Source organism: Stomoxys calcitrans, chromosome 3 (assembly GCF_963082655.1).
Source record: "Stomoxys calcitrans chromosome 3, idStoCalc2.1, whole genome shotgun sequence".
Lineage (NCBI taxonomy): Eukaryota > Metazoa > Arthropoda > Insecta > Diptera > Muscidae > Stomoxys > Stomoxys calcitrans.
This window is the reverse complement of record NC_081554.1, coordinates 31,771,695-31,792,261: the sequence shown is the minus strand read 5'-3', so window position 1 is coordinate 31,792,261 and position 20,567 is coordinate 31,771,695. Positions and strand designations below refer to the sequence as shown.

The following is a 20,567-nucleotide window of genomic DNA, read 5'->3' as shown; positions in this document are numbered from 1 at the left end:
ATTTGACATTTGTGATGTGTGGTCCCTGGTTATGTTGTTGTTGTTGTAGTAGCAGTGTGTGGTACACTGAGGCGGCAGCCCTTGCCGATGAAGTATTTCATCGGGTCAATCCGGTACATACAACCGGCTGCCATGGAATTGGTCCCTGGTTATAATCGAGACACGCGCCTATCAAGTTGGAAACAATTTCAGCCCAATTGAAATTGAGCCACAACTACCCTGGTCTGCACTTGGTAGCTACTTTTATCGCTTCAATCGCTTTCAAACCTAGTGAAAACTATATAAACGTGCAATCTTGGTGATTTTGTGGGTTAAGCCTCTGGAACTAATGGGGAATTTTGAACATTTTATTGTTTGTATTTTCTTGCTTGACACTCAAATATGAATAAACTTCTTTATTCATGCTCTGATTGGTTGAAGCAAATTTGCCGTAAATTATTAATGTCACGGCGAATCTATTTTTTTTTTTTCAAAAAATCCCAAAACAGATGCTTTGTTGTAGCAATTCGCCGATGCGGCCACGTTCGACATCTACGAAGTGGTCTGTTTGGTTTTGATCCAATTGGATTATACCCATTAACAATAGAGAAATATCGCCTGTTCTCTCATGGGGATATTTATCTACATTGAAAGCGATTTCGATCTAATTTATAGGCCCTAGTGATAGCCGTAGAGGAAAACATTGTTCAATTTATATATGTATGTAGGTAAATGCCGATTGCGATTAAATTCTGTATACACAGTAGTATAGAACAAATACATATATGTTTATACAACTGGAAGTCGTATCTAAATCTGAATCGATCTCTTCAGGTGTCAATAGGATTTTTCTGTGCCAAATTTTTGCACACACTATTTACTTTTACCACGGCACGGAATGGTTGTGAGCACCACACAGGCTGGAACATTGAGCTCCAATCTGTGTGGTGTTCATTGCTGTTACGAGAAGCTTTGCTGCAAGCTACCTTGCGCGTCCACAGGTTGCGGATGGTGGAATGCCCCATACGGAGTAGCTGCAACGGCAGTCTCGAACAATCAGCGGTATCAAACGGAGAGTCTCAGTGAGAGACCGGGCGGCACCGGCTATTGCACAAATACTGAGTTCCTATGATGCTCGATATGACAAGGCGGGTTATTAGCGCCTTTATATAACCAATGGCCAGCCTGTTCTCGCTGCGATCGGTCCTTTGGATTGGAACGAGCTTGCTCACCTACAGGAGCTTGGCGAGGGTCGCCACTTCCACATAAAAATGTGGCTACAAAAACAACAACTACTACCAATTTGTACACAATCCCATGGCGGCCGGTTGTACGTGCCGGATTAACCCGATTGAGTTCTTCATCGGTAAGGGCCTCAATTTAAAATACACTACTACAACAACAACGAATTTGTAAACACATTAACACAGACAGATAGAAATGGCCATAAATGACACTGATTCGATTTATACACTTGAACCTACTACTTCTTCTTTTCCCAATCCCATGGCAGCCGGTTGTACGTACCGGATTGACCCGATGAAGTCCTTCATCGGCAAGGGCTGCCGCCTCAGTGTACAATACACTGCTACAACAACAACAACAACAACAACTTCTTCTTTTCCCGGCACAGGGTAGCTGTGAGCAGCACATAGGCTGGAATATTGATGTCGCATCTGTGTGTTGATCATTTCTGTCACGAGAAGCTTAGGTGCGAGCTACTGGTCGCGTCCACAGGTTGCGGATAGTGGTATGTAGCAATGCGGAGTATCTACAACTGCAGTCGCGAACAATCAACGGTATCGAGCGGAAAGTCTGAGTGCCTACGATGCTCGATATGACAAGCCTTTAAATAACCAATGGCGAAACGAGCTTGCTCGCCACCTCCATATGAAAATGTGGCTACAACAACAACAGCCTTTTCTTTTTTATGTTACACACAAATTTTATAAGCTATAATTACATGTATCACAGTAATGATGTAGTTTGTATAAATGATCCCCTGGCAAATTAGATTTTGTTTTTCACAAGAGCGTGATCCGATATTGACGCTAAATAGTTTTAGTCATCGAACTCACAATATATAGATAAGTATATAACATTTTCAACTATTCGAATTAATACATATAAATAAATTTATTTATTATCAGTATATTTTACAAACATTTTTATAAGATATGGAAAAATGACGCCATATAATAAGATAGCCCGCCTCGGCATATATTTTTTTAATGGCATGATAATAATTAATATATAATTTAATGTTTTCAATTAATTTATTTCAATGATATCACATGCAACAATACATTATCATTTTTTGATTAGAGTTTGTGAAGTTAAACGGCTTCAATTTGAGTATTATTATTATAATACTATTATTTTATATTTGACTTAGTTATTGAATCAATTAATTAAATTAATCAAATTTTGAAATTTGATACAAATACTTAATGCTGTCTAAAGTACATAAAATTTGTATACTTACATATGAGTGCTGAGTTTATTTGAGTTTTTCGAAAACGGAACTCTTTTAATTTTGCTCGAACTTCATCGCTTATATCACAAATTCTACTATCACCCTAAAAATATAGTAAATTATTTTTGTAAGATTTTTTAATGTTATATTTACTTTTATATTTATAAAGTATAAGTAAGACAATAACAACAAAAATAGCCTCATACGCATCCGTCATACGTGTTTTTCCAAATTAAAGTAGAATATGTTAGGTTGAAGAAAAGTGTGGAGTAATTAACCCATCCCATGATACGTACATAACCCTAAGTCTGAAAACACTATGTGGTAATCTTCAACAGAAAAGAAACCTTAAGAGGTGTTCTGAAGATACTGTATTACCGCATCACTCATAAAAACGAGAGAAATTTCAGTCGTTATAAAAACGTAGTCGATCGCCTATACGGTAATTTGACCCCTGATCTTTCCATAATCCCATGGAAAGGTCAGGGGTAGTCGGCGTAGTCGATCACCTTTACGGTGATTCAGCTCCTGACATTTCCATAGATTCATTGAATCATAGAATCTAACTCCTTGTGTTTACCCAGTCATAAAAGCTCTTTATTCGGATCATGTATCAATGAAATGATTTCCATTTACCAAGTTTATAATCGTCAAGCTATGGGCCTAACTGACTTGCTCCCAAATGATGCGGATCCTTGTGTTCAATCATGCATATTTGGTTAGGGTATTAGACAGGTATTTTGACTGAAACTTCTGCCATTTCATCCCATCCTTCTAGCGACACCCCGGTTCTTGCACTCTATTTATTGTCATTAAACCCTAAGTAAGTCAAAATTGTGCACCAAGTACGAAAATTATTTACTTTTTTCAGTTCACCCCTCTTAACCAAAATCTGTTTGTTTTGATATGACAAGACATAGATTGATCCACATATACTTTAATTGAATTCCGGTTAATATAGGGGTTGAAGCTCTCTTCAGACGATAAGCATTGTGTCGAAGAAACAATTCGGTTACTAAGATAAAATTATCAAAAACATTTGCTGTAGAAGACAGAAACATTCACCATAACAAAATCAAATGATTTATTTTGAAATTATAGCTATCAATAGTGGTAGCACGAATGCAAGCAGATAAAATTCTTATCATATGTTGTTGTTTATATTCTGCTTAAAAAAACACTCACACCCTAATTAACAAAAGAAAAAACAACACTACTATCATCAACAAAACTGAGTCATCGAATTAATTAATACTTTCTCCACTTATTAACGTAGCGTAGCATGCTAATTGGCACTAATAGAGTTAAAAATCTTACCATTTTCGAAATATTACAATCTTATATGTTAATGTTCTTATTATTTAGGAGAACAGTCTCTTATTAGTTAAAAAAAACTATGGCTCTATAGTTGGTCGACTTTCAATTTATCGATAATGATGAATGCAAATCTCAATAATTGTACAAAATCGATAAGTCAATTATAAAGGTAAAAAATCGATTTACCGCCACTTATTACCAGTTATCACACTTACAGCAGGGTAAGCATTGAAATCAAGCAATTTCAATACGAAGGATAGTATGTTATTAGCTCCGTCTTAATCGTGTGTCGTAACAATATTTAATGTATGACAAATACTTGTATTTATTTACAAATCTAGCGAATTCGTAAGCTTATGGATAAATAAATCTCTCTTCAAGCTAAATGCTTTGTATTTAAAATTTGGCCAATATTAACACATATTCGAAATAATCAATTATCAGCAAAAAAAAATTGTCATTTCATTTTTAATAAATGTTTCTCCGAGTTCATATATATGATTTTATTAAAATCTTTAGCAATTACTGCATTGCAGAAAGTTTCATCATTGAATGAATATTTTGAGTTTTTCCTCTATCAGTGCTATCATTCCGGTTGAATGATAATACCATACGTTTTAATGAACGGGGATAATAAGCGGGGATAAATAATCCGCTTAGTAAGCATTTTTCTCCGTACAAATTAAAGCTAAGTATGCACGTCTTGCGAAATTTGGGTTTGGAGCCAAGACATTTATGTCGCCATTGATAAATAATTGTTAGAATACAAGATGGCGACAAACATCGATTTATAATTGTGGACGAATTTTAATCATTTTTGGCTTATAAAGTACTATGTGCTTTAATTAATCGTTTGCAAACAATTTAATTTCATGTTGCATGGAGCTAATAAAACATACATAAAAAACCTGCTGATTTCATTCAGTAGGATATTCCCTCATTATTTATGAAAAAAATTTGTTAAAAGTATTACGCTTTCATTGCGTTTTTTGTATTGTAGTTTTTCAAAAAAGTAACCGTCAAAAATAGTGAGAAAAATGGCAAAAAACATCGAAGTGGCAACACTGAGTTGATTGGTGCTCATTTCGCGAGCTTTTAATTATTTTGCTCATAGAACTCAGTACCACTTCTACGGAATGTGTTCACTTTACTTTTATTTTTGTTTTGATTTCGAAGTAAATCTAAAGCTTGATTACAAAGCTGTGGTACTCTCTCAAATCTTTGGGATGATACCAGCCTTTAATAAAACACAGCAATTGTATTTTTGAGTTGTCCCACTGTTTCATGTTATCGAAATTAATCGATGAATCTTCGACTACACTGCATTCACTAAATTAATTTTCCGACGCCGGCCGTTGGAATGTAAAGTGATTCAATTGCTTTCGGGATAATAGAGAAAACAATTTGTAAGTTTTTTTGCATTTTTATACATACAACTTGATCTTCTAATATATTAGTGTTTGCCCTGCAGCAATGTCTTTCGATCAATCACTCATTAGCCACAAGCAAAATGGCATTTATGCCGCAGCTTGGTTAGCAGGGACATCTGGAACGCAAGCTTTAATTAAATACTACAAAAAACACGATATAGATTCCATAAATGTTCCAAAACTTTGGTAAGATTTTCCACATATATGTATATAAATACATAATAATTTCTAATTTTTGCCGTATTCTAGTGATTCTTTAATATCGACCATTCAAGCAAACTCACAAAATTCTCAGAATGATGATAAAAGTACAGAGTGTAGTGTTCCATTTCGTATTTGCTCTAATTTGATGATTGGTTCACTGAAAATCTATCAGCAACAAGTTTGTAGTTTATTAAGTAAGTGTTGAGGATACTTTATGTGAGGTTATGTTGACTTTGGGCCATAATAGAAGAAATTTACAGAATAAGACTTTGTTGCAAGTGGTAGATGGTTAATTTATCGACAACCAGTAATTATGTCAACATATCTTTGTATTTGCAATGGCAGAAAGTCAATTAATTCATTGATTATAATATTTTTGAGGTTATGTTAAGGTTCAATACTTGTTGGTTATCGAAATCAACTTTCGTAGTTCTAATATAAGATTGAAAGACACCCACATTTTATAATGCCCGCCTCCGATATCGACCCGGATAATAAAATATCGAAGTGTTTGACACAGGTGAGTAGCTGCACTCCCATGGCAGCCGGTTGTACGTATCGGGTTTGCCCGATGGAGTCTTTCACCGGCAGGGGCTGCAGACCCAGTGTACAACACACTGCTACCAAAAAAAAAAATGTTTTCTTCTGGCAAAGGTGCATAACCATTTCACATCTGCTCCTCGTACAACTTGTAACGCCCTAACTTATCGTGTTTGAAATATTGTTGAATATTGAAAAGGATCTTTCCTATATTTAATGTTAAACTGTTCTCCAATACTTTTACGGGGTTATCAACATTGATGGGGTTGGGGTTTTCAAAAAATTCGGTCTCTTTTCTACATGATCTAAAATTCATTTCTGGACGTTAATACCCGTATTCACAAAACTTAATGCAGCTTAAAGGGTAGGTTAATTTGACAGTTCTATAAAGAAATCTGTCAAAAAAACCTATTTTAAAGCTGCACTAAGTTTTGGACATAAGTCTCTAACCGTTTTTTTATGTCTGTTTCTTTTCTAACAAGAGCAATCTGAAGATTTAGTTGTCCGAAGCATAAAATACAACATAAAAGGAACACCTACCGAAAGAAATGTGTCTGGGTATGGCTATGCATCACTTCAACCAAATACAAATAATTTTTTTTTTTAATTTTTTATAGCGGCCAGAAAAATTTTAAGAAACGAAGACTAAATTTAACGCAATCCAACGATTACATTGATCTGTCCAAGTTTAATTGCTCCGAAATTTTAGATGATTTGGAGACATTAACCTTAGAGACTGAAGTCGAGGTAAATATATATGTTTGTAATTGTAGATTATACATTTATTTAACCTATTATCACTCACATAGAACGAACAAAATAAAAAGTCTTCAGCTAAGAAATCTACAAAACTTAGATCAACCAAATTCCAAATACGGGAAATAACTATACGAGAACTTAATGCTACATATGAGTTTCCCGAGTTGGACGATGAATGTGGCTTTGGCAATGCCACTAATGATGAAATATTGCAATTTTTTTCATGTCCCGAAAGTTTTTATGGTGAATTTTTGGAAAACATTGAATGATATGCTTTTAAAATTTTACTTTTTTTTTACAGAAGAACGGAGTGTGCCACTTGGCAAGAAACGTACGCCCAAGCGGAAGGTAAAAGTTTAACGAATGACACAATAATAAGTTATTATTGAATAAAATGTTTTCTATACATTTTCAAGCGAAATTATGAAGAAGAAGCGCATACAGACGGATGCACACAAGTCAGTTATGGTGAGAAATTCATATATGGTTTTATACCCTAGGGTGTTGTTGTTGTAGCCGCATTTGCATGCGGAGGTGGCGATCCTCGTCAAGCTCTTATAAGCGATCAAGGCGCCAATAACTCGCCTTGTAATATCTAGCATCGTAGGCACTCAGTATTGGTGCAAGAGCCGGTGCCTACCGACCTCTCACTGAGACTCTGCTCGATACCGCTGATTGTCCGCGACTGCAGTTACAGCTACTCCGAATGGAGCATTCCACTATCCGCAAACTATGGCGGTAGCTCACAGCTATGCCTCGCGTAACAGCAATGAACACCACACAGATCGGACCTCATTGTTCCAGCTTGTGTAGTGCTCACAGCTATCCCGTGCCGGGTGTTTTGACTTAGCAAATATAAAAATATAAGCGTTTCTAAAACCACTTCTTAATATTTCACATACATAATAATAAACTGTATTTATTTCCAGAAGAAGAACATAACACTTTCTTTCACGAAAATACTCTTGAAAAAGAGGTATGTATAGAAAATCATTTTGATAGAACTAAAATTTGTTAATTTTTAAAATATTTCCAGAGTACATATCAGACATCTGCCTTGTTGAAAACCCCAATTCATATGCATCATGGTAAGAGAACAAGAAAATAAATAATATTTCCAATTAAATACGATGTGTTTTATATTTACCCTGTAGCTTCTTTGGAACACCCACTCGGCGGAAATATAAACATGTTATCAGATTCAATGGCAACTCCTATTCGTAAACAGGTCTCTTCTGAAATAGTTATTTTACTAGACATTTGTATACATTTTCAATTTATATTTTAGTGTGATTATGAAGAAGGGCCAGTTGCAAAACAAATGCGACTTAGCAAGGGTAAGCTTTTTTAGTTTTGTCAATTTTATTATTTAATTCATGGAATTTAGAAAATACAAGAGAGCCACTGCTACTTTTTTATAAATCGCAATCAGGTTTGCTGTTACATTTCGAATGCGGTAAAATGGGAAATTTTAAAGGAAAGGTCACAAAGAGGAATTTTTTGAAGAAAATAATAACCCAGAGAAATGTGCAATATATTTTTTATTGGGAATCTTTGAACCTGTTTTATTTTATATATTATATTAGATCATTTGGCTTGTTCTTGTTCTATTTTAATTTATTTTTTATTTGGTTTGTTGGGCGAATATTTTGATATATCAGCGATCCTCATTCATTGACCTATTCGTCAAAGGGCTATTTTGTAAATATTTCTATTATACAGCCGGTCGTGTGAATCAATTCATATCTCTGTTCCTGTGTCGATGTTAAGCTGCTATCACGTGATATATGGGTAACATACATATGTATGTGTTGTGACTTTATGTATTCATAAGACTTTCCTTATGTACCAAGCGTATGTAATACAAAAGATATATATAGTTCAGTGAAAACTAGTTTAAGCAGCTTTGCTACGATATGTGATTTCAAAGAAACTAACTGAAAATTGTACACATCGTCTGATACGTACGAAAAATTTAATATGAAAAACTGATTTCGAATAAATATGCCACTCTTTCGATTAAAGCGAGCTTATATTACATCGACCTACATGTATTTATATAAAAAAAAAACAACTCATATGAGAATACATTCCAATTATAGCGCGCTCTATTCGTATTTGGCGTACAGAAGGGAAGTTTTATGAATAGAGAAAGTGACAACACATATCGTGTGATAGCGGCTTTAAAGTCAAACAGTTAAGGGGTAGTGGTTGACATTTCGGAGGCGGCAGCACTTACCGATGAAGGACCTCATCGGGTCAGTTCGATACGTAAAACCGGCTGCCATGGGATTGAACTAAATATAAGTACTATGAACAACAAAGTGAGAAACTGTAGGCCGTTCAGACGGACGGGCATGGTTATCGAAGGTGCCGATGAATATAATCTTACACCAATTATCGAAGTGCATCCTCTGGTGGGGCGATATGTGTTCTGCCTTGTCTGAGAAACTGGCAAAACACCCCCAAGCCGGTCATGTTTGCCCAATATGGAGATATGGGACTCAAATTAAAAGTATTTGTGAGTAGACCACTTATCTAATATCAACCAGACAGTTAGGGACCAACTGTCTAGAGGGCGTTCCATCACCATAACAACCCCCAAATAGGACGTATTTGTTCACCAAGACAATTTGGGTCTTACAGACAGTGGATCTAAATATTCATCGTTTTTAGGGCCAATACACCAAACCGGACATATTTGCTGACTTCTGCAATATGGAGTTAAAATGAGATTAGAAAACGAATTTGATATCCAATATTGAGGGCAATGGTAATATGGGGTTCAAATAAATGATACATAGATATATGAGAATAGAGCACGTTGCAGATATATTTTGGGGATCACCCAATCCCCAAAACACCCCTAAATCGGGCATATTTACCAACCATGTCAATGTGGAGCTTAAATGAAAGGAATTGGGGGGGCAGAGCAAGAATTGATACCCATTTTCCGGACCAATTTTCTGGGTGTCCACCCCTTTCCCAAAATACCCCACAAACAGCAATTTTTTAGTGACCATCGCAATATGGGGCTCAAATAAAGGTATTTGGGAGTAGAATACGAATTTGATATCCAAATTTAGGACCATGTATTTAGGGCATCACCCCTTTCCCAAAACACCCCCAAAGGAAAAACATTTTTTGACCATGCCAATATGTGGCTCAAATGAAAGGTATTTGAGATTAGAAAATGAATTTGATTTTTATTATTTAGGTCATGTGTTTGGGGGTCATGTGTTTGGGGGACGCCTCATACTGTAACCTCCTTTAAAGCCAATGGCAATATGGGGTTTAAATAATTGGTATTTGAGAGCACGATGCTGATATTTTTTAAGGGCCAAGTATCTAGGGGACCACCTCTCCCCTGAAAACACCACTAAATCAGGCATCATGAGAATATCAGGCTGAAATGAAGTATTTTAAGAATGGAGTACACCTTATATCCAAACTTAAATTCGTAGACCAATAAAGATCATATGGGATTCACATAAAGGCCATTATATTTCACTAAAAGATCTTTAATTGTCGAAAATAATTGTCGGGTCAGCTAGTTGAAAATATTTTAAGATTCGATAAAAAATTATTGAATAAATTAATTTTCATTCGCTATTATTTATTGAACCAATTATAGTTTTAATTCAAAATGGCAAAAACTTCAGTCACGACTGTAATTGAAAAAAATCTTATTCAATTAAAAAATGATTGGATCAATTAATTGTTTAATTTAATTTGGATCAATTAATTGTTTAATTAATAGGTATTTAAAGCCAAATTCAAATATGTGATTTGTGTTACAATTAAGGTACACGTAAACAAATATTCGCATTCATCGGTTTATCCATATTTAGGATAAGGTTCAGGGGATAATGAAAGTGCACAAAAATGTTAGGCTTGCGAACTCTAAACCAGAGGCGGGCAAATAGACACACACTATTGCATAAATTTGTGTACGTGCATAAGAATATAAGCACATGGGCTAGGAAATATCACGCATGTGCCCAACACTGTTCTAAACCCTTGACAGGTTTTGCTATACTTACCCAACATCAGCAGCCAAAATTGGAATTTCCCATCCCCAAGACCATGGCTCTAAACTTGATCCAAAGAGTTATTTAAATATTTTTTTAAATAGCATATTAATCTATTTTTTTTATAAATTATTGCAGATGAAGATCATGCCCCTTTCTTTAAAAGAACTTTACTCAAAAGAAAGGTAAAAGATATACCCCAAAATGTAAAAAACAAAAATAATCTAAATTTTTTATATTTTCAGAGTGGTTATGAAGAAAACATACCGGATAAACGAAATCGTCTAAGCAGCGGTAAGAATATATAACTGCGAATATTGAAATCGTAATACAAAAATCAAATTTTACTAAAAATTTAAATCGCTTTTATAATTCAAAAATATGTTACTAAAAGTAATTTTAGTTAATTTCTTATTGCAGTTTTGTATTATAACTTATTTTTATTTATGCTTATGTCAAATATCCATTGAAGTGTCGCTAACTAAGAATTGCTTCTAATATATATTTCACAGACCATCCTTTTGATCTTCTTAGAGGATATAGTTGTATGGAAACAGACCACATCGCTACTCCTTGTCGAATGGCAAACAAATGGTATGTTTATTTCTCTGTTTATAAAATTTTTTTTTTTTAATTTTTTGAACTAAAGTTTTAGAAATAAATAATAAGATAATTTATACACAGATTTCTAATAAACAATCTTTTGTATATGCTCTTATTTAAAGTCTTGATGATTTGTCAATGGAGACTAAAAATAAATCACCAGTTATAAAGGATGAAATAAAGGAAGAAATTGATTACGGCTACGAGACAGTGCAGGCAACACCAAACTACAATGACCTACAAAAGTTTGCAACAAAATCAACAGACGACAATGAAACCAAACACTCAAATTTAATCATCGACTCATGCATAAAAATAGAGCAGCAGGAGATGCTGGACCAATTGCAAAAACCTCCCAAAGAGTTGATAGGAGTAACTAAAGGTATTTTTAGAAAATTCAAATCTAAAAAGACCATTGCCGCTAAACAACTTCTCAAGCGATTTAATAAAAGGTAAGTTATACCGTTTTTGTAAAGCTTGTTGTTGTTTTTTTTTTTTAATATAACCCCTTGACTATTTCAGAACATTACTATTTTGTAAGAAGTTAAAGCAAAAGCAACAATATGCCACTAATATGAGAGATTTCCAAGAAAACTTTTTGAATTTGTTGAAAGATATTTTCAAGAGTGACTATAATGGATTGTTGGCTAAGGAAATATATCCCCAGTGGCAAACTTCTCATCGCAAGATTTCGAAGAAGAATTCAAATTGTTCAGAAGAAATTATTGATCAGAAAGCTGCTCCTCGTGACAATATTCTTAATGAAAATGCAAATATGTTTATACCCAATGATATAGAGGATATGGCCTGCATGGAGCCAAACTACCCTAATGGTCAATCATTACAGCAAAAAGAAACATTCATAGATAACGAAGTATGTGTATATGAATATAAAAATATTATTTATTTATTATACCCTACACCACTACTGTGGTACAGGGTATTATAACAGAGTGAATTTGTTTGTAACACCCAGAAGAAAGAGAGATAGACCCATTGATAAGTATACCGATCGACTCCAAATCACTTTCTGATTCGATTTAGCTATGTCCCTTCGTCTGTCTGTCCGTCTGTCCATGTTAATTAGTGTACATAGAACAGGTCGCAATTTTCATCCGATCGTCTTTAAATTTGGCACAATCACTATCTTGGGCCTAGAGACGAAGCCTATTGAAAATGGAAAATATCGGTTTAGGTTTGAATATTGCTGCCATATATATGTTCCTCCGATTTGGACTAATATTGCACTAATTTGGTCATTTATCTACCGATTCACACGAAAATTTGCACAAAGGATTGCCTTATGATTCCCGCTATTGCTACTGAATTTCATAGAAATTTGTTAGATTTAGATATAGTTTCCATATATATTTTCGTCCCATTTTGAATAATACTCCATAATGCAGTAATTTGTCAACCAATCACAATTGTACGTCTTCAAATTTGGTACAGCCATGTTTTTCGGCCTAGAGACGAAGATTTAGATATAGCTCCCATATATATGTTCGTCCGATTTTGAGAAATATTGCATTTCATTTGCTAACCAATTCTCTCGAAATTTGGCAGGAAGGATTTTCTTATGGCTATCGTTATTACTAGCGAACTTCAAGGAAACCGGTTCAGTTTTAGATATAGCTCTCATATATATATTGGGTTGCCCAAAAAGTAATTGCGGATTTTTCATATAGTCGGCGATGACAAATTTTTTCACTGCTTGTGACACTGCAATTGCATTCTTTCTTCTGTCAGTTATCAGCTGTTACTTTTAGCTTGCTTTAGAAAAAAAAAAGTGTAAAAAAGTATATTTGATTAAAGTGCATTTACTTTTTGGACAACCCAATATATCGCCCGATTTTAACTTCTAGAGTCACAGCAAGCGCATTTATTGATCAATCTTGCCAAAACGTGGTACAACGCTTTCCTCGACTAATACCACAGTATCTGAGAAGTTTGCTCGAGATCGGTTCAGATTTAGATATAGCTCTCATATATATGTTCGTCCGATTTTGATAAATATTGCAATAAAGTGCTAATTTGTTAACCGATTCTCTCGAAATTTGGCAGGAAGGATTTTCTTATGGCTATCGACATTACTGGTGAATTACATTAAAATCGGCTTAGATTTAGATAAAGCTGCTATATTATATATCACCCGATTTTCACTCCAAGAGCGCCTGCAAGCGCATTTATTGAACAATTTTGACAAAATGTTGGACAACGCTTTCCGCGAAATATTGAGAAATATTTGAGAAGTTTACTAGAAATCGGTTTGGTATTAGATATAGCTCCTATATATATGTTCGTCAGATTTTGGGTAATTGGCATTAATGTTGTCATTTGTCAACCGTATTTATTACAGTTTGTTAAAAACCCATCTGAAAACATCCGCAGAGGTCCATCAACATTTCTTCAGAATTTGGATATAGTTCCAACATTGTACTTTTAGGGTAGATGTAGGGTATTATACAGTCGGCACCGCCCGACTTTTGCCCTTTCTTACTGGTTTTTTAAATTACAATTAAAAATGTTAGCTTATTAATTAGAGCTTTGACAACTATGGCCTTAAGCTCAAAAAATATATCTTAATGATCTACAGTCGAAACCGCATAACTGCAATACACTTTAATCCCGCTTAAATGAAACTTGATGGAAAGATACATTAATTTTCAATGCAATTATTGAATTCGCTTATGTGAAAACCGCTTAACTGCAAATAACACTAAACTGAAAAAGTTTTTACAAACTGAAATCGAATAAGTGAAAATGTTTTTTTTCCGCTGGAAGCAATATGAAATTTTTGAATTTTGCGCCATCTATAAAATTCGGAAAAACATATTTTCATATATCGGTTACGATTGACTCTGACTATTAAAGAGTTATACTAACCATTGCTCTTTCTGAACATAGGTTATTTCATACATAATCAGTTAAGTACCGCTTAACTGAAAAAAATGTTCGCTTATCCGAAATACCCTTAACTAAAAATTACGGATAAGTGAAACCATATCGATGTATTTTCAGCGTTTCACTTATACGGTTTCGACTGTATATACAAAATATTATTTTTCAACTGATCTATTTATAATATATTTTTTCCCAAGGAAACACCTGCTGCTTTTGATGATTGGAGACCCTGCGGTGTAATGGCTAAACTATTGCGTATATGGCAATATTCAACAGATACTAAAATTAACGCTAATGAATTCTGTCATTCTGCTGAAAAGCGAATGTACAAAGCCGTGGCATTTTCTTCACTGTTGAGTAAGTTTTGCAGACATTTTTATAATATCATGAATGGAAAAGGGAAGTCTAGATTTATGGATATAGGATTCATACTCCGCTTCTAATTACCTTTCATATGAAACTCGTAATGTCCTGATCGGTATAGATGTCCGTTTTGTGAAATTTTGCAAACCGTTTTTTGTCCCACATATTATCTTCCAGAGATCTCTCATTTGAGCTCCATATAATCTCTATCGAACCACATGGCACATTTTTTGGCAATGATGCGGCCCCCTGACATCTGTTCCGAAATTTGGATGTCAGATTCGTACACTTCTGCCAAAGGCCATACATTTTACTCCCACATCATCGTTGTTGTTGTAGCAATGTGTGTACAATGAGACGGCAGTCCTTGCCGATAAAGGAATCCATCGGGTCAGTTCGGTACGTACAAACGGCTGCCATGGGATTGCCCACATTATCGTGATCATACCAGATGCCAGTTTTGAGGAGATTTGGGGTTGAGGAACTTCTCCCAGTGACTTGAGTTTGAGTAACTTCTCCCAGTGACAAGGACAACGAAAGGTACTCAAAAAGAAGAATCAATATACTCGAAACGTGTGGCTACAACAAAAACAATTTACCTTCTCGAACTCCTCCTCATCACCTTCTCATCCCAATCCCATGGCAGCCGGTTGTACGTACCGGATTTTCCCTATTAAGTCATTCATCGGCATGGGCTGCCGTCTCAGTATGCAACACTCCTTTACAACAACAACAACAAAGATCCTACCAGTGCGAAGACATAACTACATGCTGTCTAAGCAATACCTTTTGGTCTGTTATCGCAGGGACCATCTAAATCATCATCTTGTGGATAGATATCCATCGCCCAGAAGCCTTAAGTTGGATCTACATGATCTAGAGCGTGAGGTTCAGCGCTACAAGAGAGAGCCTCTAGATCAAGCAGGTCTAGACAACATTCATGCAGACACGGTAGAAAATGCGGTAAATAGCTACCGGGTGAATGTAGTCCTTGTAGAACGACTGCCTTCCATTGCACCTGAAGAAATTGACCTCCCCCGGCAAACCAGAGTAGTTCTGACTCAATTACGCTCCGGCAGATGCAGCCGCCTCAGATGCAGGGACCACACGTCACCTGTTTAACTGCCCAGCCAGACCCACTCGACTCTGACCCAGATCCCTGTGGACACACCCCATCTTAGTCACAGAGTTCCTGGATCTTGACACTCATAAGAAGCAAGCAGATAAAAGAGCTGCAACTGCAGTCGCGGAAAATCAGCGGTATGGAGCGAAGAGTCTTAGTGAGAGGCCGGGTGGCAACGGCTCTTGCTTAAATATTTGGTGACTATGATGCTCGATATGGCAAGGCGGTTTATTGGTGCCTTTAAATAAGCAATGGCTATGACGTTCACGCTGTGAGCTACCTCACCTATAAAAGCTTGACGAAGATCGTTACCTCCACATTTATATACGGCTACAACAACAACAAGACAGAAGAAAAGAAGTAAAGAAGATGCAACGTTTGGCTACAACATCAACAACCAAAAACCATGGGGAATGCGCCATAAGATAACTATGGCTGGAACTTTGAGCTCTAGAAGAGACGCTTAGCTGGGGCTACCGGTTGCGTTCACAGGTTGCGGATAGTGTAATGCTCCATACGATATGACAAGGCGAGTTATAGGCGCCTTTAATTAACAAATGGAGTGGTCCACGAAGAAAGTGTCTATCTTTGCTAGGAGCTAGCGCAGGGGATGTTTTATGGGATAACTATGAGCACAGGTAGGAACTTTGAGCTTCAATCTGTAAGGTGTTATTCGAGAAGTTTAGCTGGGAGCTATCGGGGGCGTCCACAGCTTACGGATAGTGGAATGCTCCGCGTGGAGTAGCTGCAACTGCAGTCGCAGACAATCAGCAGTATGGAATGAAGAGTCTCAGTGAGAGGCCGGGTGGCAACGGCTCTAGCTTAAATAATTGGTGACCATGATGCTCGATATGACGGTTATTGATGCCTGTAAATAGCCAATGGTCATTATGTTCCCGCGGCGATCAGGCGTATGGACCGGAACAAGCTTGACAATGACCTTCATTTGAAAATGTGGCTACAAAAACGGTGTAATGATTCAATAGCACTCCGATGAGTACTCATTCCTAGTCAACTTGAGCTTCAATCTGTAAGTAAGAAGTTTAGCTGGGAACTATCGGGCGCGTCCACAGCTTACGGATTGTGGAATGCTCCGTGCGGAGTAGCTGCAGTCGCAGACAATCAGTGGTATGGAGTGAAGAGTCTCAGTGAGAGGCCGGGTGGCAACGGCTCTTGCTTAAATAATTGGTGACCATGATGACGGTTATTGATGCCTGTAGTAGCCAATGGTCATTATGTTCCCGCGGCGATCAGGCGTATGGACCGGAACAAGCTTGACAATGACCATCATTTGAAAACGTGGATACAACAACGGTGTAATGATTCAATAGCACTCCGATGAGTACTCATTGCTAGCCAACTTGTCAGTCGCCTCATTCTCTGCTCTGCAACCCCTTGATGGCTCGGGACCCTTCAAATCTTGATGATGGTCTTCATCAGTCTCGACCTTAAATACTGGAACTTTTATCACCGACTGGCATCACAATTATCATGATAGTTCGATTCGACTGCATAGAAAACGTCTTCATGGCATTCGCGACCGCAACCCCTTGATGGCTCGGGAACCTTCAAATCTTGATGATGGTCTTCATCAGTCTCGACCTTACATAGCGGAACATTCATCGCCGACTGGCATAAGGATTATCATGATAGTTTGATTCGACTGCATCGAAAACGTCTCCATGGCATTCGGGACCGTAAAGTTCCGACCTAAAATAAAACTATATAAGCCACATATGTCTTATTTGATTATTTCTAGAAAACTAGGATTAATTACTAGAAAATCAATTAAGTCTTCTTACCCGATGCCCTCTTTCAATCTGGATCTATTACAAGCTCAGAGCTCCCTCTTAGGATAATAGTCGCGCGGCAGATTGAAAGATCAGATGGATCTCCAGGCTCCACAATTGTTGAGACTCTTTGAAGGGTTTTAGTTGTTTTGCTTTTCAATTTGAAATATTGGGTTGCCCAAAAAGTAATTGCGGTTTTTTTTTAAAGAAAGTAAATGCATTTTTAATAAAACTTAGAATGAACTCAAATATACTTTTTTTACACTTTTTTTCTAAAGCAAGCTAAAAGTAACAGTAGATAACTGACAGAAGAAAGAATGCAATTACAGAGTCACAAGCTGTGAAATAATTTGTCAACGCCGACTATTTGAAAAATCCGCAATTAGTTTTTGGGCAACCCAATAGAAGCAAGAAACAAACACACATTGGTCTAAGCTGGTTAATCGAACAACAAAATTTTTGATTTCCTTGATCTAAAGTTCTTCCCATTATATTCTTTGTTCTTTTAGTATTATCCAAATCGCACTTTATTTTTATTACCGAGAAGTTTAAAACTGTTGAAATGGATAAGCTTCTGGTGGGATCGGCAACGGAAAGTTTTTTGCAATTCGACTAAACTACATTACATTTGGAATTTAACTAAACTTTAAGATATTTATAAAATATAAAAGTTACTGTAACTTTAAAAATGTTCCTTAGGGTTTTGTTAGACTCCAGAGAAATTCGTAAATATTTTGTAATATAGTGTTGATATTCCAATTTGGTGATCTCATCTTTAAACACAAAGTGTAGCACATAAGAATTTGAATTTAAACAAATACCTCGGGTATAAAACTTAATCAAATCTTAATTTCATGAATTGAAAAATATTAAAAGTTTTTATTAGATATTAATTTGTGTTTAAAAATGTTACGGCCTTATTCCCAAAGCTTAATGAAGCCTTAAAATTGGTTTATTTGACAGTTCTGTAAAGGAAATCTGTCAAGTAAATCTGGTTCAAACGAACATTAAGTTTTGTGAATAAGGCTGTTAATCTGTATTCAGTACTCGTAGAATAATGTTGTATAAATATTTTAAAATATTTAACTAACACAAGATCAAAATTTTTGCTTAAATATTTAAATTTACTTCTTATAAAGTCAGCAAGTAGATTAAATCTTTTTTTTTTTGTAAAATTGTTTCTTTTGTTGCTATTTAAACAAGAATAGTTTATATAAAGAAAACTATTTGTCACATAAAACCTTTTCAGAATTGTTCTTCTCTTTTAGAAATGTTAAGCATTGCTATGTAAGAGGTGTAATATGCTTAAACCACATGGTTATTATATGTATAAGTGCTTTATACGCTTCTAAGATCATATATTGTTAAAAGAAACACACCCGATATGTACTAATGATTTGTATCTGATCCGCATTTTGGAATTATTGTTTTCAATTTTTGTTTTTTTGTTTTGGGGTAAAAAACATTCATATATACGTTGAAAAATTTCCTTCATTGAAAGCAATATTGGTTAAAAAATATTTTGAATATTTAAAAACGTTAAATATTTTTGTTTTTCACAGTGATATAATTAGTAGATCTCGGGTGTGTAGTTCTTTCTTTAGAGGAATTGTTTCAAAGTAAATGAAAACGCTATTTAAATTTCTTTGATTTCGTACTTCTTGTTTTTTTCTATTCTCTTTTTTTTGTTAATGAAGTAAAAAGTATGTACTTAAATTTCTTAATTTTTTTGTTATTTTGTTATAAATAATAATAATAATAATACTTTTTCCAAAAACCAGTCAATGTATATATGTATGTATGTTCTAAACAGGGCTTTGAATCCAAAACAAAATTAAAGTTTCTCTTATTATAATAAACAAGTAAGAGCGTGCTAAGTTCGGCCGGGCCGAATCTTATATACCCTCCACCATTAATCGCATTTGTCGCGTTCTATGCGCGGTATCTCCTTTTAGACAAACATAGAATATTGAATAAGAACTGTTATGCTATTGGAGCTATATCAAGTTATAGTCCGATTCGGACCATAAATGAATGCTGAACATTGTAGAAGTCATTGTGTAATATTTCAGTTCATTCGGATAAGAATTGCGCCTTGCAGGGGCTCAAGAAGCAAAATCGGGAGATAGGTTTATGTGGGAGCTGTATCAAGCTATTGATCGATTCAGACCATATTAGATACGTATGTTGAAGGTCATCAGAGAAGCCGTTGTACAAAATTTCAGCTAAATCGGATGAGAATTGCGCCCTCTAGAGGCTCAAGAAGTCAAGACCCAAGATCGGTTTAAATGACAGTTATATCAAAACATGGACCGATTTAAACCATACTTAGCACAGTTGTTGGAAGTCATAACAAAACACCTCATGCAAAATTTCAGCTAAATCGGATGAGAATTGCGCCCTCTAGAGGCTCAAGAAGTCAAGACCCAAGATCGGTTTATATGGCAGCTATATCAAAACATGGACCGATTTAAACCATACTTAGCGTAGTTGTTGGAAGTGCTACCAAAACACTATGTGCAAAATTGTAATAAAATCGGATAAGAATTGCGCCCTCTAGAGGCTCAAAAAGTCAAGACCCAAGATCAGTTTATATGGCAGCGATATCAACAATTTAAAAAAATACTTAGCGTAGTTTTTGGAAGTGCTACCAAAACACTACGTGCAAAATTTTAATAAAATCGGATAAGAATTGCGCCCTCTAGAGGCGCAATTCTGAGCTATATTAGGTTATAGACAGATTTGGACCGTACGTGGCACATTTATTGGGAGTCATAACAGTACACTTTCTGTAAAGTTTTAGTCAAATCGTACTAAAATTGCGGCTTCCAGGGGCTCAAGAAGTCAAATCGTGAGATGGGTTTATATGAGAGCTATATCCAAATCTGAACCGATATGGGCCATTTAAAATCCCCAACGACCTACATCAATATTAAGTATCGGTGCAAAATTTCAAGCGGCTAGCTCTTCGCGTTCGACTGCTATTGTGATTTCGGCAGACGGACGGATAAGGCTAGATCGACTCAGAATGTCGAGACGATCAAGAAT

At 35.7% G+C, this 20,567-nt stretch overlaps 2 protein-coding genes across 2 annotated transcripts in view; one reads left to right on the top strand and one right to left on the bottom strand.

Annotated features, from left to right (window-relative positions):
• The window catches only part of LOC106084772 (glia maturation factor gamma), a 31,373-nt gene extending 27,495 nt beyond the window's left edge, over window positions 1-3,878 (bottom strand). Inside the window, exons 1-2 of the mRNA XM_013248685.2 lie at window positions 3,773-3,878; window positions 2,465-2,558 (exon numbers count right to left, since the gene is read on the bottom strand). Coding sequence (XP_013104139.1) covers window positions 2,465-2,558; window positions 3,773-3,775 — 97 coding nt within the window. The 5' untranslated portion in view covers window positions 3,776-3,878. The remainder of the gene's footprint in view (window positions 1-2,464; window positions 2,559-3,772) is intronic.
• A 1,214-nt stretch (window positions 3,879-5,092) lies between these two features.
• LOC106084766 (uncharacterized) lies at window positions 5,093-18,652 on the top strand. The gene is made up of 19 exons (XM_013248678.2): window positions 5,093-5,178; window positions 5,244-5,388; window positions 5,452-5,600; window positions 6,429-6,504; window positions 6,564-6,693; window positions 6,756-6,948; window positions 7,007-7,053; window positions 7,122-7,173; window positions 7,635-7,681; window positions 7,742-7,793; window positions 7,860-7,933; window positions 7,994-8,042; window positions 10,875-10,921; window positions 10,982-11,030; window positions 11,249-11,330; window positions 11,462-11,791; window positions 11,862-12,213; window positions 14,441-14,600; window positions 18,029-18,652. Exons 2-19 carry the CDS (start codon window positions 5,246-5,248, stop codon window positions 18,133-18,135), a joined length of 2,139 nt encoding a protein of 712 aa, XP_013104132.2. The 5' UTR covers window positions 5,093-5,178; window positions 5,244-5,245; the 3' UTR covers window positions 18,136-18,652.
• Window positions 18,653-20,567: the final 1,915 nt, after the last annotated feature.